This window comes from Protomyctophum bolini (genome assembly GCF_963924005.1).
Source record: "Protomyctophum bolini genome assembly, chromosome: 5".
Lineage (NCBI taxonomy): Eukaryota > Metazoa > Chordata > Actinopteri > Myctophiformes > Myctophidae > Protomyctophum > Protomyctophum bolini.
In genome coordinates this window covers 8,958,767-8,982,850 of record NC_137866.1, presented here as the reverse complement: position 1 = coordinate 8,982,850, position 24,084 = coordinate 8,958,767, and the positions used below count along the sequence as shown (strand labels likewise).

The window sequence follows — 24,084 nt, the reverse complement described above, 5'->3', positions numbered from 1 at the left end:
AGGTGGGTCTCAGCATTTGTTTGTGAACCACCGTGGTAGATCATAGCTCACATGTCCTATTCTTTACATGCTTATATTGCTCATTCCTCGGTTCCACACCTTTCACCAGGTGATTCAGAGGAACCAGAATTTGACCAGTAAGTCAGCCGATCCCCCGTCTGCTGCGATCCTAGTGGTATACCTGGACCAGGCTGAACACATACCGGTAAGAATTGTACCATGATGTGAGAGTCTAATGGCTGACAAAGGTTTGTGTTGAATTTCCCTCTCTCATCATTAGCATTGTTGGTGTGTTGGATGTATGTTTTCAGCTGAAGAAAGGCAAGGATCCCAGCCCTGTGGTACTACTGTCCCTTCAGGATACAACCAAAGAGAGCAAGGTAACAATCACACGTTCACTCAGCTGTAGCTCGCACCTCAACAAGGGCTGGGCAATTAATTTAATTTAATATCACCGCTTTATTTTTGACCAATTGCCTCGATATCGAGACGATAATATTGTATTGTGATGATAGTGCCATTTTTTACCCCAAACATTTATTGTTTTAAATAACAAAAATAGCAGACTGAAGCTTATAGATCTGACATTTCTGCTATTTAAAAAAACGAACACTTTTATGTTTTGAAAGTCTGTATACGTATACAATACGGCTTAGGTGATTAAAACCAGGAAATGTCACCGTATGTCATAGCATGATTTTACAATATCCAGAATCCCAGTAGATCTAGTCTTACATCACAATAATACTGTATTGATTTAATTGCCAAGCACTGCTAATAGCATTAACATGAGTGTTTTACTCTATTTTCTTCTTCCTAGACCTGTTATGGAACCACCAATCCTGTGTGGGAGGACGCTTTCACCTTCTTCATCCAAGATCCGTGCAAACAAGACATTCACGTTGAAGTAAGTCATTGTAAGAGTAATTAAACGTACACACTGACTGTAGGCACTTCATCTAGCTGTAAAACTAGAACATACAAACTGCTCCCTAGACATCAAGGTGATTACAAGGTGATTACGACACCAGGGAGCTTATTGACTTTTAATTACCGTACTACAGAACTCAAGGCCCGAGCTGAGCATACTATAATAATATTGACAGTAGTTTTAAGAACTCCAGGAAGGACGGGTGCAGACGCACAGCGAACAGAGGGGTCTTAACAGTCTTAAGAAGCAGTCCGCGCCCACAAAGAAGGTTTAGCGTTTGTCATTTCCCGCGAGACTGCTGCTGTGGTCAATTAAAACTTCTGCGAGTGCTGACTGCTTCTTAAGCTTATTGATTTCCCCTGTGCTCTATGTGGACTTTCTCTCTACTCATTATCTGTACAGCATAAATTTCCATATAAATTACTGAGAAAAGTGCCCTTGACTCTAGTTAGCCTCAGATTAGCATATCCAGTTAAACCCTATATGTACTGACCGGAGTCCACCAGGGGTCTATGCTAGGACCCCCCCTTACACCAATTGCCACGAACCGAACACGGCCAATCGACAAGCCCACAATGCTTTGCCACACGACGTGTTGTGAGGTACACATTCTGAAACCGACCAATCACCAATTCACATTCACCTGGACTAAACGGCAAACTACATGACAGTCAGGTACTAGTCTACATGCTACTAGCGTGTGATCCTGCTGTCTGACTGCTGCTCTGTGTGTGTGACCCACCCACCTCCTCCCCACATCCACCTGATCAGACCTGTTTTTATGTACACTCGCCGGGGTAATGTCCTTATAACGTTTATCATTATGTGTTTGAGCCCAGCTTTGTGTGTGCGTGTGTACCCCATAGCGATGATTTGATTGGCTGAGGGCTTAAAAAGTGAGGATAAAACGTGAGGACGCCAAAGGTGATTGGCCAGAATGTGATGATGTATTGTATGATGATGTGTAGTGCACAGCTGCTCTTGCCGTTTTATCAGCCTAACTTTTGGGCTATCTGTTCCACCGTTTCCTTTAGGTGAAAGACGATGACCGCACTGTGTCTCTGGGCAGTCTGACCATCCCGATGGACCGTCTGCTCGACAGCCCTGAACTGACCATGGATCAGTGGTTCCAACTGGAGGATTCTGGTTCTGCTAGCAGAATCTACATCAAGGCTATTCTGAGGGTGGGTGTTACTGTTAATAGCCGTAGACATGCAGGCTGGAATGCATCAGTGTGCAACTGTGCATGCAAGTCAAGGTACTTTATTATGTATGCATTGTTGTATGGCACATTTCCACACACAAAGGCAATTCAAAGTGCTTTACATAAGGCATAAATAGAAATGTAAAAAAATATAAATCTAACTAAATAAATAAATATACCGTAAGTAACACAAATGAGGCACACAACGTAAAATTACGGTTTGAATATTTCTATTTGTTTAATGGCGATAGGGGGGTTTCTTGACTTTAAGGAAATCATCTGACATGCAGTATGTTGCAATAAAACAAACTTTCCTCTACATATCATGCCTGGTCATAAGATAGTGTTGCTCATGTGATGTCCTGGTTCAGACAACAAACAGGATATCAGAGGCAGTGTGAAAGTGAAACCAGTCCGACACGCGCGCACACAGTCACGCACGCACGCACGCACACACGCACGCACACCTGAACTCACATACAGTCAGCAACTATGACATTTGCTAACAACCGCGCGGTACCCATAAAGCGCTCTCGTCCTGTGTTTCCTAGGTGTTGTGGCTCAATGAAGACCTCACTCCTACAACTCCGTCACCACGTCCCTCTCGCGTCGGTTCCCTTCTGAGGGGGTCGGGGTGGACATCAGAGCCCGGCCCTGTGGCTACCAAACCATGCTCACGGCCGCAGTTCACCACCCCTGACCCCGAGTTTGCAACTCAAGTAAGAGCAAGCTACATTCACACACGGAAGGATGTACGTGGACGCGCGCACGCACGCGCGCGCGCACACACACACACACACACACACACACACACACACACACACACACACACACACACACATACTCGCCAATGTTTTGGGGCATGTTTCAGTTTAACCACTTTAGCCCTATATAATGGATATTTGCGTGTAGATCTGCTATTTCCAAAGAATCTTGAAATAAATGTGATAAATCTGGAATATCTTTTGAACACAAATCTTATATGGGGTCCCTGGCACAAAATATTTTCAGATTGGCTTCTGTGGCCAAATACATATTAATTCATGAGAACCATATTGCTGTAAAACTATATTAGACAATAAGGTTTACTGACTAGTTGCTTATTTTGGGCTTGTTTTCATAGACCTGTCTGCTTGTTTCTCTCTGTCTGTCTGTCTGTCTGTCTGTCTGTCCGTCCGTCCGTCCACAGGGAGTGCTGCGCATGCATCTGGTGGAGGCCCACAACCTGATAGCCAAGGACAACTTCATGGGGGGCATGGTGAAAGGAAAGAGCGACCCCTACGTGAAGATCCGGGTGGCTGGCATCACATTCCGCAGCCGCACCATTAATGAGAACCTGAACCCAATCTGGAATGAACTGTATGAGGTATCACTGCATTAAAAGGACCACACCATTTTACACTGCAAAGGACCTGTTAAGTTAATTTCACTTGAAAATCAACTTGCAGATACTCAAAAGGTGCTTGATAGGCAGTTCAACGCATGGCGCACACGCACACACACACACACACACACACACACACGTATGCACGCACGCACACCGAATGTGTTTAGACTTGAAGCATATATATTTCTCCCTGTATCCTATCTCCAGGTGATATTGACCCAGCTGCCTGGTCAGGAGATCCAGTTTGATTTGTTTGACAAGGACATCGATCAGGATGACTTCCTGGGAAGGTACAGTGTGCCGGGTCCTTTACTTTAAACATTCAAGACAACAAGCAACGAAGGGGCCTCTAATTGACTATATTCACACAGAGGACATTTTGCTCTCTTGTCATATTTGTGTGTTGGGGTGAAATGCCACCCCGGGTGGCACTTAAATGCAAAATGGCCAATGTGTGAATATGGTGAATTGAGGTATAAAACCCATAAACAGAAATGGAGAAATGGAGAAAAGGGTAAAGGTAGCTCTTTACCACACAGACATATCGGTGGAGGTAATTAAAAACACTCTCGCCGAACATCTGCTGTTGAATGATCGGTGGGTACACTGTTCAATCTGCTGTTGAATGAGCGGTGGGTACACTGTTAAATCTGCTGTGGAATGGGCAGTGGGTACACTGTTAAATCTGCTGTGGAATGAGCGGTGGGTACACGGTTCAATCTGCTGTTGAATGGGCAGTGGGTACACTGTTCAATCTGCTGTTGAATGTGCGGTGGGTACACTGTTAAATCTGTTGTTGAATGGGCAGTGGGTACACTGTTAAATCTGCTGTTGAATGAGCGGTGGGTACACTGTTAAATCTGCTGTTGAATGATCGGTGGGCACACTGTTAAATCTGCTGTTGAATGGGCAGTGGGTACACTGTTAAATCTGCTGTTGAATGGGCAGTGGGTACACTGTTAAATCTCCTGTTGAATGAGCGGTGGGTACACTGTTAAATCTGCTGTTGAATGGGCGGTGGGTACACTGTTCAATCTGCTGTTGAATGAGCCGTGGGTACACTGTTCAATCTGCTGTTGAATGTGCGGTGGGTACACTGTTAAATCTGTTGTTGAATGGGCGGTACACTGTCGCGTCGGGTCGCATGTTGTAGGGAAGTGTCGCACGGTCGGCTTCCGACCGTCGGATAGCAGCGGACTTGTTGTTGAAAAATACATCAAAAAGACATCAAGCCACTATATAGTAACTTCGGGTTACTTTAGTAACCTCAGTTATATAAGTGACTCGAGAGAGAGAGTCATACGGGGTCCAAGCCACTAGATGGCGCAGGCACACAGCCTAACATACACTCACGGAACAATTCCATTGGATCGTGAACTGTCGCTCATGGCGTGGTTATGTCCCCACCCACTGGGTATATAACCTAAGGTCCGCCCTGAGCAACGTCATTCCTATCAACCTGCTTTCTGACGTCTTAAAGAAGACAGAAGGGCGACTTAATGACTCTCTCTCTCGAGTCACTTATATAACTGAGGTTACTAAAGTAACCCGAAGTTATCTTAAGTACCTCTCGGAGAGAGTCATATGGGGAACATAACGCTCCCGTATGATCGCCTTCGGCTGATAGAAAATTCGACCCTAGGATCATCTCTATTGGAGAGAGACCAAACGCAAAGGAGGCCCAAGAGGTCAACCCTGCGTGCTCACCCAAAAGAGACATTCCTTATAAAAAATGTCCCCGACCCAGGGCCGACAGCTCTGCTGTTCCAGCCCTGCCGGTCAGAGGACAAGATGGTCACCCATCCCTAATGGTCAGGGGCCAGAAGGGACCCATGACCTCATGAAAGATGTCCATGACCCAGGGCCGACAGCTCTGCTGTTCCCGCCCTGCCGGTCAGAGGACATGATGGTCACCCATCCCTAATGGTCGGGGGCCAGAAGGGACCCATGACCTTATGAAAGACATGTCCGTGACCCAGGGCCGACAGCTCTGCTGTTCCAGCCCTGCCGGTCAGAGGAACACGATGGTCACCCATCCCTAATGGTCGGGGGCCAAAAGGGACCCATGACCTTATGAAAAAAAAATGTCGGTGACCCAGGGCCGACAGCTCTGCTGTTCCAGCCCTGCCGGTCAGAGGACACGATGGTCACCCATCCCTAATGGTCGGGGGCCAGAAGGGACCCTTGACCCTAGAGAAGACCAGTCAGACTCCCTGACTCGGATCGGCGGCAACCCCCAGGACCGCATGTCCTAGGGTTGCAGGGGCCACATCCAGGTTATAATATGTGGCAAAGGTCGATGGAGACGACCAACTCGCCGCAGCGCAGACATCCTGAATAGGGACACCCCTGGCCAGGGCCCAGGATGTAGACAAACCTCTTGTAGAGTGTGCACGTAGGCCCTCTGGGGGTACAGCACCACACGAGGTATAGGCTAACCTTATAGCCTCCACAATCCACTGCGAGAGTCTCACTTTCGAAATGGGTTTACCCTTCCATTGTGAACCCCAGGCCACAAAGAGCTGGTCACCCAGCCTGAAGGGGGCAGTCCTTGACCTGTAAACCTTCAAGGCTCTCACCGGACAGAGACAGTGTAGTCTCTTATCCTCCACCGAAGAGAAGGGAGGAGGATGGAAAGCCGTGAGATCCACGGGCGAGCAGCCCGCGGGGAAAGTCTTAGGTAGAAACGAAAGGTTCGGCCTGAGCGTGACCCTGGTGTCATTGCCACTGAATCTCAAGCAGCTGCTGCTCACTGAGAGCGCGTGCACGTCACCAGCCCGCTTCGCTGTCGTCAGGGCAACGAGCAAAGCGGTCTTCAGAGAGAGAAACTTCAGGTCCACCGTTTCCAGTGGCTCGAAGGGGTCTCTCATTAAGGAGTCCAAGACTATTGTCAGATCCCACGGGGGGACCAGAGATTTGGAGACGGGTCTGAGGCGCGTAACGCCTTTCATGAACTGACGGATCAGCAGGTGTTCACTGACTGGTCTGTCGTTCATCCCAACATGATAGGCCGCTATGGCCGCCAGGTTGACCTTGACTGAGGAGAGACCGAGACCCCTGTCTAAGAACTCCTGTAGGAAAATCAGAATGTGTCTCACAGACGCCTGAAAAGGGAAGACCTCTTCCTGTCTGTCCGAGCACCAACGCTCAAACACATGCCAAGCAGTGTTATAACGCCGTCTGGTGGAGGCAGCCCTGGCGCCAAGGATGGTCTCCACGACATTTGGAGGCAGGCCGGTCGCTTCTAGCGACGCCCCTTCACGGGCCAAACCCAGAGATCTAGGTCCTGAGGACGTGGGTGAAAGATCTCTCCTCCGGCCTGGGTCAGCAGGTCCCTCCACAGAGGGAGCTGCCCCGGTTCTTTGAACAGGAGAGGGACTATGTCCTGTCTCCAAGATCCCCAGGCTGGAGCTACTAGTAGCAGCTCTGATCCCTGATCCCGCACCCTGGCTAGGACATGCGGAATCAGTTCCAACGGGGGGAACGCGTATAACAGAGAACACAGGCGAGAGGACCGGAGTCCCCCCTGCCTGTTGATGTAACAAACCGTCGTGGTGTTTTCGGAAACGAACCAGGACGTGGTGACCTCTGAGGAATTGTTCGAATTCTCGGAGTGCCAGGAACACTGCCAGTAGTTCCAAGCAGTCGATGTGGGAGGAGCGTAATGCGGCATCCCACACGGCATCCTCCCGTCGTGGGTGGCGTCCCAACCGGAGAGGCTGGCGTTGGTGGTGACCAACCTCCTGACTGTGGGGAGACCCATCGGGACCCCCTCCGTCAGAACACCTCAGTTCGACCACCATTTCAGAGCTAGAGTGTGAGAGTGAAAGTGAGGACACTGTCACTCTGGCCGAAAGTGCGTGTAGATCGCTGACCCTCATAGCGGACGTCAGGGCGACTAGGAGGGCTGGCTTTAGTGTAAGACATTTTAGGTCAGCCGTCTGCAGTGGCTCGAAGGGCTCATTGGTAGAGCCCTGAGGACTAGAGACAGATCCCAAGAGGGGACCAGTGGTCTGTTGATCCTGTGTACCCTGCGCCCTTCACAAAACTGTTTCGCCAGCGGATGTCTCCATACTGTCTGGTCGTTAACGCCCATTTGGCAGGCCGAGATGGCTGCTAAGTGGGTTTTCACTGAGGAGAGGCTTAGACCTCTGTCCAGGAACTCCTGCAGGAATGTCAGGGCGTAAACTACTGAAGCTTGGAATGGGATAACCTGGTTAGGTCGTTCTGAGCACCACTGCTCGAACACGCCCCAGGCTGTTTCGTAGCGGGTCATTGTCGACTGGGCTCTGGCCTCCTGAATCGTTGAGACAACATTCGGAGGGAGACCGGCCTCAGTCAGCATTAGCCTCTCACGGGCCAGACCCATAGGTGTAGGTCCTTGGGGCAAGGGTGGAAGAGGGATTTCAGCCAACGCTGAAAAAGGCCTCATATGGAGTCTGTCCAGACCTATCAGAGGCCATCCGTAGACACGTACCCAGTGGAAGTGTGCGGCCTGACTTGAACATGGTCATGCACTTCAGGTTGTTGACTCTTGTCCCGACTCAGCGGAGCCCTGTAGGAGACAGAGTCCAGAGTGATGCCCATGAAATCCGTGGATTGGGTAGGCGTCATCATGCTCTTGGCTAGGTTTATCCTGAAAACCCAGTGAGGTCGCATGGGACACGACCCGAGTCGTGTTCCTCGCGGCCTCCTCCGCTGAATCCGAACACAGGAGACAGTCGTCTATGTAACTGGACACCCATAGACCCAGAAGTCTCAGGGGTGCCAGAGCGGCCTCCGTACAGTGGACGAACACTCTGGGACTGAGGGACACCCCGAATGGAAGGACCGTGTACTCGTAAGCCTTTTCCTGGAACCCAAACCGCAGGAACTTCCTGTGAGGTGGGTAAATAGGGATGTGGAAATAGGCGTCTTTTAGATCTATGGATGTGAACCAGTCGCCTGGGCGTATGGAGCGCACCAGAGACTCGGCCGTCAGCATCTTGAACTGAAAAGACTTGAGGTGCCTGTTGAGTATCCGCAGGTCCAGGATGGGACGTAGACACCCCCCCCCCCTTTTTCTTGACCAGAAAGTAGCGGGAGTAGAACCCGCTGCGACGCTGGGCCAAGGGTACCTCTCTGACGGCATCCTTCTCCAGCAAGGAAGCTATCTCCTGTTGGAGAATCAGACCCTCCGGACCCCTGGCGTTGGTGAAGATGACCTCTGAAAACGCCGGGGGTGTTCTGGTGAACTGGAGTCTGTAGCCCTTCGCTATGGTGTTGAGGATCCACGGGGATGCTCCGCACCACTCCCACAGTGCCAGGTGCTTGGCTAGTGGGTTCTCTCCGGCTATGGGAGGCACGCCCCGCCTGGAGGTAGTGTTCCCTGGCATGTCGGAGAAAAATTGGGCATGACCCATCTCCCCAGTGGCGTTTTGGTACGCCACTGACCTTATGCCCTGCCCCACTGCGTCGGGGGGGCCCATGGGGCCCCCGTGGCAGTGGGTTCATGTCCCCCCCCCCTCCGTGGATATTGTTTTGTTGTCTTTTTGTATTGTGTACTGTACTACAGAAAAAAGTGCTGTACTTGTGCAAACAATATCGAGGGACCTGGCTACAGGGACGTCCAGGACGCCCACCTGTGCCATGGTCCAGAAGCGCATTGCGGGCGGACTGGACGTGCAGTCCGAGACTGCTACGTCCGGTGCTGGGCCCGGTGCATGGGGGGAGGGTAGGGTGTGTGTCACTTCGGCTGCTGGTCAGGGCCTCGCAGCCTGGACGCTGCACCTCCACGTTGAGGGTCATCCTCTCGAGTGCGCCTCTGAAGAGGTCTCCGGGGATGATAGCACCCTCGGAGAACTCTCTCTGGGCAACGGGATCCAGACCAGGTGAGGCTTCCAGCCACCTAGAGGTGATGGAAGCCGTGGCCATAAGGCCGGTCAGGTCGGTGAGTCAGTACGTGAAGGTCACAATTTTCTCATGTAGGCGACGAACTCTAGCCAACTGTTCAGGAGTAGGGGCGTGGCCCATCTCCTGAAGAAGGGAGCTCTGGGAGCCCTGGAGTAACGTTGAAGCATTGAGATGCCTCCCAGACGCTACTACGGGGGGGAGGGACACGAGAGCAGTGCGGAGTAGCCGGGAGAGTCATGGGCTCCTTCCAGCTAGCCGTGTAATGTGCTCTGAAAAACCTGGGACAGGGGAAGCAGTGGTCCCCCGACAGTGATTTTTGTCGTGTACATACTGTGCAGCTTGGCCACAGACCCACCCATGGTGGGGGTCTGTGTCAAGAGCTTTTGCCTTTCTTTGGGGAGCGGTCCCGGTGTGCAGTCTGGGGCTGCTACACCCTGGACGGGGCCCAAGGCATGGGAGAGCGTCTGAGCACGCTCCTCCTGGAGACGGAGTTGCAGGGTCCGATTGGCCCCTCCAGAGACGCTGTGCTGGTCGTAATCCTGGCAGCCGTCATGTTGGCTGTTGGACAGCAACGTGAGGCATTCAGTGACCGTAAGAGAGCAGCGTGAAACAATAGCCGAAGTAGCTCCGATGCTATGGCTATGTCATAGACGAGTTGGTGTGGCACCTTGAAAACAGCCTATCTGGAATGCTAAACATGCTAGGGTGGCGTCGGCCATCCAACGAGGTTGCTACTCCCGACCTCGAAAAGGTTAGCTAAACAGCTAAACAAACCTAGCTTCACAATGTACATTACCTGTAATGTTGAGGGAAGCAGTCGGTTGTCGAGGGTTGTTGGGGAGCCACGTCGATTGAGACTCGTGCCTTCGGCCGCTGCGTGAAGTAGTAGTAGTGTCGGTGGAGGCCTAGGACTGCATCCGACACCCCGTCGTCACAACCACCCGGCTCAGGGGAGCCTCGTTGGTGGGCTGACGAGATCCCGCTGGAGGGAGAGCAGCACCCAGAGCAAGCCGGCGAGGCCTGGCTGATGTCTTGGGTCTGGCTCCACAGGTCTGTTTACCAGTGAGGTGAAGAGCATGTGGAGCTTGTTGTTGGCGGTCCGAGCCGCCTTCCCGGCAGGGGAGGAGCCCAGGAAGGACTTGCCACTGTGTCTCTGAGACGCGTCAAGGTTGAGGGGTCTGAAGAGAGAGGACGAGGTGGTGGGCTGACGAGATCCCGCTGGAGGGAGAGCAGCACCCAGAGCAAGCCGGCAAGGCCTGGCTGATGTCTTGGGTCTGGCTCCACAGGTCTGTTTACCAGTGTGGTGAAGAGCGTGTGGAGCTTGTTGTTGGCGGCCCTTATCACCCCCGCAGGCCATCTTGGGTGCTGGTGTAGCTTGAAGAAGGAACCAGCAGTCCAAGACATTGTAGAAACACTTCACTTTTAAGTTATAATATAATATCATTATAAAATGATAATATATAATATAACCAAAACGTTGTGAGGAAAACTGTCTGTAACTCACAACCGGATAGAAGAAGAAAAGTGGTGGTGGAGTAGAAGAGTAGGACTCGTGGTGCTCCACTGGGAACTGGGGAGGGCTGTCGCCACCCCCGCAGGCCATCTTGGGTATTGGTTGTAGTCTGAGAAGAAACGGTAGCCCAAGAGGAAACTTCTTTTTTTTTTTTTCTTTTTTTTTTTTTTAGTTATATTATAATATTATTGTTTTAAAAACTAATAATATATAATAAAACAGTAAAAAAGTGTGAGGAGAAAATCTGGTACTCACAAGGTTGTAGAAGACGGTGAGGATAAAGCTATAATATATATAATATTATTGTTTGACAACTAATAATATATATATATATTACAACAATAAGAGGATAAAGTCACAGTATATATATTATTGTTTTACAACTAATAATATATATATTTGCAACAGCAATGTAGTGTGAGGAGAAGGATCTGGCACTCACAAAACAGTGTTGAAGAAACAGGAGTCCAAACAGAGAGAAAACCACGTTTTGCAACTGTGGCTGCTGTTTCTAGAAGGGAAGGCCGCAAAGCCTGGGACTCGCGTAGCGAGGCCGTCACGCTGTTGTTGTATCAGGTCCGACGTACAGCAGGGCTTCCGTCGGCAGCGTGGATTGCGTCACGTAGAGTAGGGCCGTGGATCTCTAACCCGCACGTGCGAGGGACGCTAGAGAGGGCTAAGTTAGCGCCTGACGGCTGGAAACTTAGCTAACGTCTCGCGGAGCTAAGAGGCTAGCGGCTGCGTTCGCGGGAGCTAGCTAACCCAAGGGGCTAGCGAAACTGCGGAGGCTAGATAGAGCAGCGCTGGTTAGCTTGTAGCTGGGCAGGTGAGCTAGAGAAAAAACTTCGGGCCTCGTTCTAATGCTTATCAGCTTATAGTAGTGCTACGTTGTGCAACAGTAGACTAAGGCTAAGCTAGCAGAACAAGGGGACGCAACGTGGCTAGCAAGGGGGAAACAAAGTTTCGGAGATAAGCTAGCAGAGGACAAACCACAAGCCGCCGTACGGCCCACTTGAGTTTTAATGTCCTTAAAATAACTTACTGGCTTTTAAAGCTGGAACGTCCGTGAGTGAGAGAAGGACACCAACGTAGGACTGCGAATTTCCGCGGCACAAGTTTGAAACCCGTCCTTTATGGAAAACAATTTTCAACAGTCGAAAAGGTGATTCTCTTTGTTTAAGACGTGTATGCGTAGCACAGAAAGCGAGGAATGACGTTGCTCAGGGCGGACCTTAGGTTATATACCCAGTGGGTGGGGACATAACCACGCCATGAGCGACAGTTCACGATCCAATGGAATTGTTCCGTGAGTGTATGTTAGGCTGTGTGCCTGCGCCATCTAGTGGCTTGGACCCCGTATGACTCTCTCCGAGAGGTACTTAAGATAACTGTAGCTGCCTGTCGGTGTCGACTCTCAGGTGCATTCAGTAACTTTCTTTCACACCTTCCAACCGACTGATCCCCTGACTTCATGTAGTGATAAGTAGTAGTCTATTTGGTGGAGAGCTACCTTAAGGATTGACCTGACCCTTGTTTTCTCAGGTTCAAGTTGAACCTACGAGACATCATCAGCGCGCAGTTCCTGGATACGGTGTGTGACACATTTCTGTTATATGATAAGACTTCCTCAATCTGTTGTATGTAGCCTAGAAACAGATTGTTATTACTATAGTTGTGAGGACAACATTTTAGGGCGGCAATTATATGAATATATTTGTACCTTTTCTCCTAACCCTAATGCCTGACTTAAGTTGAAAGCAGGCTAACTTCCCAAATCAGTTTTAACCATAAAACAACAGTGTATCTTGTGAGGACTGGGTGTCTAGTCTACATACAGTTTTACATCATGGCCCTGCAATATGTGTGTTGATACAGTGGTATACTCTGAGCGATGTGAAGTCAGGACGAGTGCATCTGGTAATGGAATGGCTGCCCAAAATCACAGACTTACCCAGGCTGGAGCAGGTTAGTTATTCCTCAAGCGTACTTATTTAATCACTTACTGACTTACTTAATTACTTACTTTCATCCTTAATGTCTCTCTCTCTCTCTCTCTCTCCTTTTCTTCCTCCTTACCTCTTTTTCGCTTCGTTTTCCTTCCCTCTCTTTTGCTCTAGAGCTATACGGTAATTAAAACTGCTGCTCCACAATGTGAAATGTATGGTTTGTTGTACAACAACAAACCATAGTGCTCTACACGCAGCTTGTAGATTGGCAGTTATCGAGCTTGGTTCACACTAGGCACCTTCAAAAGAAAATGGATCCACCTTCTTACATTAAACCCTAAGGGAAATAAAAAATGTAATGACCAAAAAGTTACAGTAACGCTTTTTCTGTCTGTATCTAACAAAAACAGTATCCTATATTATTACCTAATACATAATATCCGCTATATCAGTGGTTCACAAACCTTTTCATGTAAAGGACCCCCAAATTGACCCCCTATTAGCCTGCGGACCCATTTGTACGGCTCTAGCAGTCACTTTAAAACCGTTTTCATTTCAAGGACCCCCAGCTTGACATGCGTTAGGCTACGGACCCCCATTTAATGGCATTTCTATCTCTGAGACCCTCAATTTATATTGTAAAACCAATGTTAATTTAACTCTTGAGAGTGTACACTCTCTGAGTTACAGACCCATAAGGGTCCATTTGGTTCCATTTGTACAGTCTCTGAGTTACAGACCCATAAACGTCCATTTGGTTCCAAACTATCATTTAGCTGGGGACCCCCTGGAACTCCCTCAAGGACCCCTGGGGGTCCCCGGACCCCACTTTGGGAACCACTCCGCTATATATCGTCAATCAGCAGCGTCAGCTGCACTGCACTGCGTCGTGATAGACAGCATCAATGCCTGCCGGGAGCAGAGAGGTGACAGCTGGCGAGGACAGACACAGACAAGTTGGTGTTCAACCCGACAGCTTCTCTATAAAAGATTCATACATTTTTGACGGGCGAGAAATATGCCATGCAGTTGCTGAGTCTTCATTCATTTCACGTCTACACCTACTGGTTTAAAACGCTATGTTGTCAATATTCTGTACTCTCCCCCCCCCCCCCCCCCTTTCTTTTTTGTCCCTTTCTCATTTTCGGCAGAAAACATGCTTTAGGCAGCGCTTTTGACTTTATGAAAGGCGCTTAACCCATTCTGACCTGAGATCAGATTCATACGAGGTTTCCACTGGACCACACACTGGTCTGATTAACCCATTCTGACCCGAGATCAGATTCAAAAAATGTCAGTCGTTCTTCGATTTTTCAAAATTAGCAGACCTACAAGCTCGTAGCGCGCCACTCGGTGGCGCGCTATGAGCTTGTAGATCTGCTATTTTTCAATAGCTAAAGCATAACATGATGCTAACACCAAAACGGGTTCCCGGTCAGAATGGGTTAATGTGAATATCAAATTATAACGATTCCGTAGGCCTGTCAGAATTATTACATAATCGCAATAATTGTTGAATAATGGTCAATCGATTCCATGTTGAAGTATTTTTCAAAAATAGTATTCAAAATGATTAAATGAGTCTTTAATATTAATTGTGATTTCCTTGTATGCCAAGTTATTTTAGATATCTGCCCTGAGTGATTTGTGATTACCAAGCCTAAAAAGGCAAACGGAAATACAAAACTGTAACGTTCCAATGTTCAACGCAAACACACAAATTAAATCGTTAATCGCAAATTATTTGTGTGACAATTAATCGTCAACTGTAATGGTGGTGACAGCCCTACGATTCAGTCTCCTTTGTGAATCTTTGGTCTAGTCCACTCCAGGCTGATGAGATGGTGTTGCCTTTCTTTCTCTCCAGGTTTTACAGTACCACTCCCAGCAGTCGTACCAGAACAAGGTGGTGGCCTCGGCAGCTGTGCTGTTTGTGTATGTGGAGCGTGCCCATGGCCTGCCGGTGAGCTCATAGTCATGCTTCCCACGGGTACCGTTTGTTTATGGTGACGGGGATTTCCATCATGCCCCTGAGCGTATACGCTCACTGTTGTGTTGCTTAGACTTAAGAGCACCATAGAATACAGTTGTAGGTGTATATTCCTTCATTCTTATATGAAATCACTGGTGATGTCATGTCTCTTGAGTCTCAACTCATGCTGCTCATCTCTCTGGTGGGGTGGTGAACATTATTCTTTTTTTCTTACGTTCTCAGTTGAAGAAGAGTGGAAAGGAGCCGAAAGTCGGGGCAGAGATTATCCTCAAAAGCACTTCCTACAAAACCAAGGTATAGTCAATCATCATTAACCCCTAGTTGAAATTCTGTAAGTTCTTTGAGGACTGGCCGACATTATTACCATTTGTGGTTTTCTCCAAGGTGTGCGACAGGTCCACGTCCCCTCGGTGGGACGAAGCCTTTCACTTCCTGGTTCGTGACCCCAGAGAAGACGTCCTTACGGTCAAGGTGAGAGACAAGGTCACCTGTTGAATTTGTATTATTAGGGCCTATTCTACTCTTCAATTTAACTCAATTCATTGTGGGTGTGTCTGCGTGTGTGTGTGTGTGTGTTAAGGCTGTACCCTAATTTTAGGACTCGAACTTGGCCAGGAATTTTCGAGTGAACATTCGGACCAATCATGACAAACACAATTTTTCGGGCCAAACAAAGAATTAGAAAGTAGATAAAACGGCAGGTTACAACACGTTGTGTTCTTTGTAATTATTTGGTCCAAAATGGTGTGCATTGTCATGATTTGTCACGACAGGAGTTGGCTTCGTATACGACTCTTAAAGGTCTTTAAATAAATAAGTTTTGAAATGCCTATGGAGAAAATGAAATGGAGAAAAATTTCCTGGGCCACTCGTCGTTCTGAAAGGGGGAGGGACTGCGACGCTCTATTGTGCAAAAGGATGCCTGTTTAACAGATTAAATGTAATCAGCATAGGGCGCAGCAGGGAATCGAACCCCATCCCAGTAAACCAGGAGCTCCATGCCTGTGCCAAAGTGCTTTGTTTGCGACGCAACGCAAAAACCTACCCTTGTAGGAGCCCTACCCTACCCTATACCAGCCCTACCAGCAGCAAAGAATACAAAAACAGATACTTACCCAGTTACCGTGAACCATCACGTTCTTCTGCAGATGACAGGCAGTGTCCACAAGTTAGGTGAAATGAGGTGAAATGACAGAACCGGCCGAAATTGTGGCAGTCGACGCAAAAGACGCAACGCAAACGAGTGCAACAGCAGGCAGCCCGACACGACGCAACCGCAGGAAGCCGGAACGCAAACGCAAACGAGAGCAACACCATCAGTAGGCTACCCTGCAGAACCACACCAGCGACAGCAAAGGACAATAAACAAGTTTGTACTCACTGCGCAGCAAGTAGCTCTTCCCAGCAGCAGCTATAGTGTACAGTTCCTACCTCAATGTCTTGTGCAGGGAGGGGGGGCATCGGTCTGGGACACTTCACATGGGCTCCAGGGTAGGGTGGGGGTCCTCGAAAGCCTAAATTGGTGGGGCTGTGGGGCCCACGGACATGGCTCGTCTCAGGGTCCAGGGCTTGGTGCTGCCTCCTACACCACTGGTGCAGTGACTCTTCATATTCTGGAATTACATGAAGAGAAAAGATGTGTCATTAGTGTTATGTAGGCCTACATCACATTAGAAACACATGTGGCTGTATAGCCTTGTCAGCCCCCACAACCCATATTTTATAATATATATAATTATATATTATAATAGAATACATCAATATTAATTATTAAACCAAAAGTTCAAACATAAATCATAAATCAAATGCTTTCAAAATAAACAAACAGTTAACCAGTTGATCCAAGTTAAGACACCAAGCCTATATGACTCACCAAAGAGTAACCAAAGGTTGTCACAGTGGACAGGACCATGCTGCTGTCAAACTTTTCGGCCATCTTGCATAGGTGGGAGTGGGAGTGGGGAGTGTAGGAACTGATGTCACCTTTATACTGCCTTGATTGACAGTTGACATGGGTTGCCATTTGCGGGTTGCCATGTTGGCTGGGTTACATTTACATTGCCAAGGCAAAAAGCAACAATACAATCAAAACTAAATGTATGTACATTTGAATTGAAAGTCAGAATATTCAATAAATCAGTGTCACACACACACATGCGCGTGCACACACACACACACACACACACACACACACACACACACACACACACACAGACGCAACAGCGCAGAGAGAGAGAGAGAGAGAGAGAGAGAGAGAGAGAGAGAGAGAGAGAGAACTAACCTTTTTCTCAAATTGTGCCATGCTGGTGTGTGTGTGTGTGTGTGTGTGTGTGTGTGTGTGTGTGTGTGTTTGTTGCTGATTGGCTGCAGGCCCATCACCAAATTAATGTGCACAGGGGATTTTGGAGAGAGACACCTGGGACAGCACAACAAGGAGATAGACATAACTTCTGACAGGAATGCACGAGAAACTTACTTTTTAACATATATCACATTCTCGCCGAGATATATTTTCGAGTTAATAAAATAAAAAAATAAAAAAACGAATGGTTCAAATGCATTAATTAAGATTTGAGTGCCAACCCTAACGAGCGAACATTCAAACCTTGAATGTTTGGGGACAGCCTTAGTGTGTGTGTGTGTGTGTGTTGTTGAATTTGTATTATTTGGGCCTATTTAACTTTTCAATTTAACTCAATTCATTGTGTGTGTGTGTGTGTGTGTGTGTGTGTGTGTGTGTGTGTGTGTGTGTGTGTGCGTGTGTGCGTGTGTGCGTGTGTGCGTGTGTGCGTGTGTGCGTGCGTGCGTGCGTGCAGCTTTCCCACAGCTGGGGTCAGGCCCTGGGCTCTGTGACACTCCCTCTCAGAGAGGTGCTGGCCGAGCAGGGCATGGTTCTGGACCGTTGGCTCAGTCTGGACGGAGCTCTGCCAGAGAGCCAGGTCTTACTGAGGGCCACGCTCAAGGTACTGACTGACTAGAGCCAGGTCTTACTGAAGGCCACGCTCAAGGTGCTGACTGACTAGAGCCAGGTCTTACTGAGGGCCACGCTCAAGGTACTGACTGACTAGAGCCAGGTCTTACTGAGGGCCACACTCAAGGTACTGACTGACTAGAGCCAGGTCTTACTGAAGGCCACGCTCAAGGTACTGACTGACTAGAGCCAGGTCTTACTGAGGGCCACGCTCAAGGTACTGACTGACTAGAGCCAGGTCTTACTGAAGGCCACGCTCAAGGTACTGACTGACTAGAGCCAGGTCTTACTGACGGCCACGCTCAAGGTACTGACTGACTAGAGCCAGGTCTTACTGAAGGCCACGCTCAAGGTACTGACTGACTAGAGCCAGGTCTTACTGAGGGCCACGCTCAAGGTACTGACTGACTAGAGCCAGGTCTTACTGACGGCCACGCTCAAGGTACTGACTGACTAGAGCCAGGTCTTACTGAAGGCCACGCTCAAGGTATTGACTGACTAGAGCCAGGTCTTACTGAGGGCCACGCTCAAGGTACTGACTGACTAGAGCCAGGTCTTACTGAGGGCCACACTCAAGGTACTGACTGACTAGAGCCAGGTCTTACTGAAGGCCACGCTCAAGGTACTGACTGACTAGAGCCAGGTCTTACTGAGGGCCACGCTCAAGGTACTGACTGACTAGAGCCAGGTCTTACTGAGGGCCACGCTCAAGGTACTGACTGACTAGAGCCAGGTCTTACTGACGGCCACGCTCAAGGTACTGACTGACTAGAGCCAGGTCTTACTGAAGGCCACGCTCAAGGTACTGACTGACTAGAGCCAGGTCTTACTGACGGCCACGCTCAAGGTACTGACTGACTAGAGCCAGGTCTTACTGAGGGCCACGCTCAAGGTACTGACTGACTAGAGCCAGGTCTTACTGACGGCCACGCTCAAGGTACTGACTGACTAGCCACTGTTCTTCTCTCAGACCCCTTTTCCACCAAAACCTTTGGTTCTAGAACTGGTTCCGTTCTAGATTCGTGGAACCTAGGTGCTTTCACGGAACTGGCGGCCAATGTTTTTGTTACAGTTCTGGACCAACTTTTAGGGTTCCGAACCAATTCATTTTCAGTGGAAACACTCTGAACTGGTTCAATATTAGGCAGGAAAAAAGAACCCAACCGGTTCATTGTTTCCTGATATACAGACACTATATTTTTTTAATTGATGCTAGGTTTGTGATCCTCCTAGTTTACTGAGGCACTAGGACACTGTATCTCTGCATTTGGGGCTTGTAGATCTGCTGTTTTTGCAGAAAAGTTGATTTCTGTTAACACAGATTTTTTTTAAATGTTCAGAAATAGCCGGTGTACAAGATTACAGCGCTGTGCAGCTTGTACATCTGCTATTTCTGAAAACCACTGTTCTAAGCCACTGAAGTGGTGGGTTAAATTTATCGAAATGGCAATATATCAATATAAACACATTGTGTAGGTGCAATGCACAATAAAGCCACAAGGTGGCTTTTATTTTAATTTATAAAGATCTCTGTGGGCCTGAAAGTGTTTTATTGTATTTGTGCAATACTTAAAGGCTTTGCCTTTGCTACAGAATAATACAGAAGAGCTCTTGTAATAAATACATGGAAATTATTTGGAAGTATAACGTATACATAGTATCTTATATAGATATATACGGTAGATTGTATCGTGGCCACTGTATCGTGATGCAGGCAACCTCACCCCACTGTTCTACATCTGAAGAACTTATGAAGAATATATAACTTCAATCTAAAACCCACACAGATGCTTAATATCCAGAGACTAACTAGCGTGTGACTTGCAGGTCTTGGACACTCAGCTGGCAGTGGCAGAGTCTGATGGAGTCAACGTGGAGGAGGTGGTCATTCCCAAATGGGATCCATCCCATCTAGACCTCAGACACAGGGGCAGCCTCGCTGTGTGAGTCTCTAGCGCACGCACGCACACTCAATCCAATCCAATCCACTTTATTTATATAGCACGTTTCAAAACTCAAGAGTTTACAAAGTGCTGTACAGGAGAAAAATAAAAACAAATGCACTACAGCTACCACACAGAAAAACAACAGCGAGAAAACAAAGTACAAACAGTGAAAACAAATGAGACAATATACATTATATACAACATATACAAGGACCGAAGGAACTCAAGCGGGGTTAAAAGCCAAGGTAAAGAGGTGGGTCTTTAGGCGAGATTTAAAAGTCTCGATGGAGACTATGGCTTGTCAAATAATGTTAGATTTTAGAATATTCCTCGTACATGGGGAATATGAAAAATGTAATATAGAAATAACAAATCATTGTTCGGTTTTAATTTCTGAGGCACGCACACATCTCACATAGCACATCCCATCTCATCACATGAAGTGTTACTGTACATCATCGTCCTGCTATTTCTGTGCACACGCACGCATGCACGCACACACACACACACACACACACACACACACACACACACACACACACACACACACACACACACACACTTGCGTCAATGCGTCCATTGTCCTGCTTATTGTTTGTCTCTACTGTACAGTAGCTAGCAATCGTGATTCATATGATTTTAACATGATTTTACTAGGTAATAGTTATAGTATCTCACTGAAAACACATGTTAACAAAAAACACAAATCACAAATAAATACATAAATAGAACATTAAATAAATAAATAACACCCATTTCCAGCCATACCAACAAGGTCCAGTGTAGAGTAGACCAAACAGGGGCCCTGATCTAGAAAAGGCTGAGAACCACTAATGCTAACCGCTAATGTAGTCTCTCAAGAACCGAATATTTGACGATGGGATTCTCAGATTGCTGCTAATGTGAATGAATGAACTAACTCCATTGTCCATGCTTGTCTTTCCAGAGGTGCTGCTGAGAACGTTGGAGCTGGCCAGGTGAAGCTGTCCATTGGCTACTCCATAGAGGAGAGCAGGCTTTACATCACCGTCTATTCCTGCAGGTCTTTATGCATGCAACACACTGTCTCAATACCAACCACTGTTCAGCTCGCTGCTGTTTTCCTGCAGCAACAAAGACCTACTGTGTTGTGTTCCTTATAGAATCTGTGCATTGTTTTGCTTGTCCTCAGGAAGTTGGTGGCACCACCCTAAGCTGTGTACCATACTGTGTGTGCTCTCTGTGAATCCGCAGGGCCCTCGCAGCGTGTTCCAAGGAGAGTGCCGATCCTTACGTTACCTTCACGCTCCTTCCTGACAAGAAGGGCGCCACAAAGAGGAAAACCGCCACCAAGAAGAGAGACCTAAACCCCGAATTCAACGAGAGGTGCGGCAGGAAGTTTAACAGGCATAAAAGAGTCAGGTTTTCAATAAAGGAGAGATCAACGCCAATTTGATACAAGCAAAGCGTTTATTAGATAAAGTGCAGATTTGGACGATTAGACTTCATGAGCATTATTTATTTATTTTTAATACATTTTATTCAAAGAGTATGACATCATATGCAAGTTTCACAGAAAGAGAATACGACTCTTTGTTTTTTACATTTTCTCCCACAACTCCTTTCCCAATCCTCCCCACCCACCCACCATCTTTCCCCACGAGGCCAGACATACAAACAACATACATACACAGGTATAAAACCAGTAGGTTGGGTACATAACTAAGATACACACAACATATATACAGGTATAAAACCAATAGGTTGAGTAAGATAAGATACAAAGAAAGGGATCACATGGTTATGTTCACAGAAATGATTAATAAACAACTTCTAAGGGGGGTAAAATAATGAGCATTATAAAGTGCATACTAGATCATAGATAGGAGAGAGAACCCGCCTTGGAGTCTAGACGCTGGTGGTGGCAGTGCAGATGAAGCACCTGCCCTTTCAGCTCCAGGACTTAACGAGGTGGAGCTGGGGATGGAGGTGGTTGGCTCAGTCGCTGACTTAAAAGAGAATGATGACTGCCTCTAAACCTTTAGAGGCAGTGATATTTAATAGAACCGAGCCCAATCGCTGATTTTCCTGGCTGCAGATTGGGTCTCGTAGTGCTCACACTTAGATTCGTGAATGAAGGGATGTTGTCAGCGTGGGAAAACGGAAGTGGTGCAGACGATGGTGCTGCAAACCTCTAAGCGTGAAATAACAGATATTCCTTATTTAACATACGCTACATTTTGATTGATTACATATTTGTCATCCGTTTCTTTGTTTCTTTGTGTGATTGTGCAGGTTTGACTTTGACTTCTCTCTGGAAGAGTCCTCTCAGAGAAGACTGGAACTGTCCGTGAAAAACAGTGTCTCTTTCATGAGCAGGGAGAGGGAGCTTATTGGCAAGGTAAAACAGATGCAGTTCACAGAACATTATGCTCCTAGTGAGTGCAAAGATGCTTGCATGTTCCTCCGCTCTCTCTGCCCCTGGTTTCCTGTCTCTCTGCACCTACCTCAGACACAATTGTGTCTTTATGTACCTCAGACACAATTGTGTCTTTATGTGTATAAGACACAAAGACTCAATTGTCCCTCCTGATCAAGGTCTAACGACCGAAGCGTTGATTTAATAAAGAGCAACATTTTTTGCAAGTTTCTGGTGTTTCAGTGTGCAGGTCCTTTTCTTTGTTATTTTAAGATACCCCTTTTACTTTATTTTTTGAAATAAGGATGAAGTGGTTAATTAATTAGGCCTACTGTATTTCTTTTTTTTTTAGCTTTGTAAGTTCTCTTTTGGTCACAACAAGCTGAAAGGGTTTGAGAAACTGTGTGTTACTGTTATAGAGGTATGGAAGGACTCGGAATCACCTCTGGTTCTTCTCTTGTTTTCCACAGTTACAGCTGGATCTGGATCAGCTTGACCTGAAGAGTGGTGTCACACAATGGTAAACAAGATACGTACTAACCTAGCAGGCAGTCTTCTATAGCACTGATTTCCAAACTTTTTAATATCATGGAATGCAAAGTTTAATATGCATTAGGATGATGTAAATTGTGCATTTTATATAGCGCTTTTATCCAAAGAGATGTACATCTCTGCGAACCCTAACCCTGTACATATAACTCTTGAGTGTACAGATGAATCTAGGGTCCATTTGGTTCCCTAACTCTCAATCATTAGCCGGGGACCCCTAAAACCCCCCCATGGACCCCATGCTGAGGACCAATCGACTAGAGAATGGACAAAGGTTCCATTTGTATTCTAACTATCAATCATTAGCTGCCTGGGAACCCTGGGACCGCCCCAAGGAACCCTGGGTCTCCCCAGGCCCCATGTTGAGAACCAGTGTTCTACACAATACCAAATATTTACTCCGGATTTAGCTCGAAATAACACGCACTTTGTGGGTGCATGTTAAATTCATTGATGTAATATCCTGGAGACCGACTTTTCCTCAGCACCTGCCTAATCTTTTTTTTACCCATAGTATCTCAATTTCACAGCGGTCTGAATAATGGAGGTGTCCGTTTATGATTCATGTGTTTTTATCTTTATTCAGGTTTGATTTGGTGGCAGAAATCAACTAGAAGAATTCATGCTCGATCTTCAGTACAACGTTACCTTAAGTGTTGCTTCTGTGTACCGTGTTTGTGCGTGCGCGTGTGTGTTTGTGCACGTGTTTGTTTGTTTATACAGCTTATGTGCAATGGGACCATTACTGAAGAAACATTATTAATATGATGGCTCCTCATCCCCAAAACAACAGTATTCATGAAGGTCACGTAGCTTACCATTCATACAGTGTTAGGTGTAGGCGTGCAGAACTCGCGCCATTTAAGGACCAAATTTTCGGTAGAATATTTTGGCTGTATAGATATTAAATAATGCAACCGTGTTGCAAACGTTACAAAGATTATGTGTGTGATAAAGCACTTTTAAAGTTCTTCAAATGTTATTCGCACAAAGGGCCTGTGCTGTGATCGTGCTGATGTATACCTGGATATCCTCACTGTCGGTCATGAACCTTGTATCTTAATTTATTTAATTTTATTCAGACACCATTTTTGCCCTATTATTTGATACTTTGTTTTATGACATTGTTGTGCAAATGTAGTGAAAATATCCACTCTACAATCTCATCAACACATCAATGTGACACGTTTGTGGGACTGTAGATCTGCTATTTGTGCTATTTTATTCTTTTTATTTTTTTACAATTCTTGTTTTATTTTTTAAAAGAATGAAGACTTTCGCCTATAATGACATGCCAGAAAATAGGAGGATGTGTCTGTAGGTTTTATAAATATTTATAACTATACTATTACTG

General features: G+C 47.1%; 1 protein-coding gene across 1 annotated transcript in view; it reads left to right on the top strand.

The window, feature by feature from the left end:
* The window catches only part of esyt1a (extended synaptotagmin-like protein 1a), a gene marked incomplete at its 3' end in the record, with an annotated part of 40,770 nt that extends 18,065 nt beyond the window's left edge, over window positions 1-22,705 (top strand). Inside the window, exons 12-30 of the mRNA XM_080764500.1 lie at window positions 1-2; window positions 110-205; window positions 312-380; window positions 821-907; window positions 1,966-2,115; window positions 2,687-2,854; window positions 3,325-3,501; window positions 3,730-3,812; window positions 12,470-12,518; window positions 12,803-12,892; window positions 14,741-14,836; window positions 15,089-15,160; window positions 15,251-15,337; window positions 17,683-17,829; window positions 19,665-19,780; window positions 20,730-20,825; window positions 21,017-21,148; window positions 22,058-22,163; window positions 22,652-22,705. The exon at window positions 1-2 is cut by the window's left edge and continues 88 nt beyond it. Of these exons, the coding sequence (XP_080620626.1) occupies window positions 1-2; window positions 110-205; window positions 312-380; window positions 821-907; window positions 1,966-2,115; window positions 2,687-2,854; window positions 3,325-3,501; window positions 3,730-3,812; window positions 12,470-12,518; window positions 12,803-12,892; window positions 14,741-14,836; window positions 15,089-15,160; window positions 15,251-15,337; window positions 17,683-17,829; window positions 19,665-19,780; window positions 20,730-20,825; window positions 21,017-21,148; window positions 22,058-22,163; window positions 22,652-22,705 (1,877 nt within the window). The remainder of the gene's footprint in view (window positions 3-109; window positions 206-311; window positions 381-820; window positions 908-1,965; window positions 2,116-2,686; window positions 2,855-3,324; window positions 3,502-3,729; window positions 3,813-12,469; window positions 12,519-12,802; window positions 12,893-14,740; window positions 14,837-15,088; window positions 15,161-15,250; window positions 15,338-17,682; window positions 17,830-19,664; window positions 19,781-20,729; window positions 20,826-21,016; window positions 21,149-22,057; window positions 22,164-22,651) is intronic.
* Between the last annotated feature and the right edge of the window lie 1,379 nt (window positions 22,706-24,084).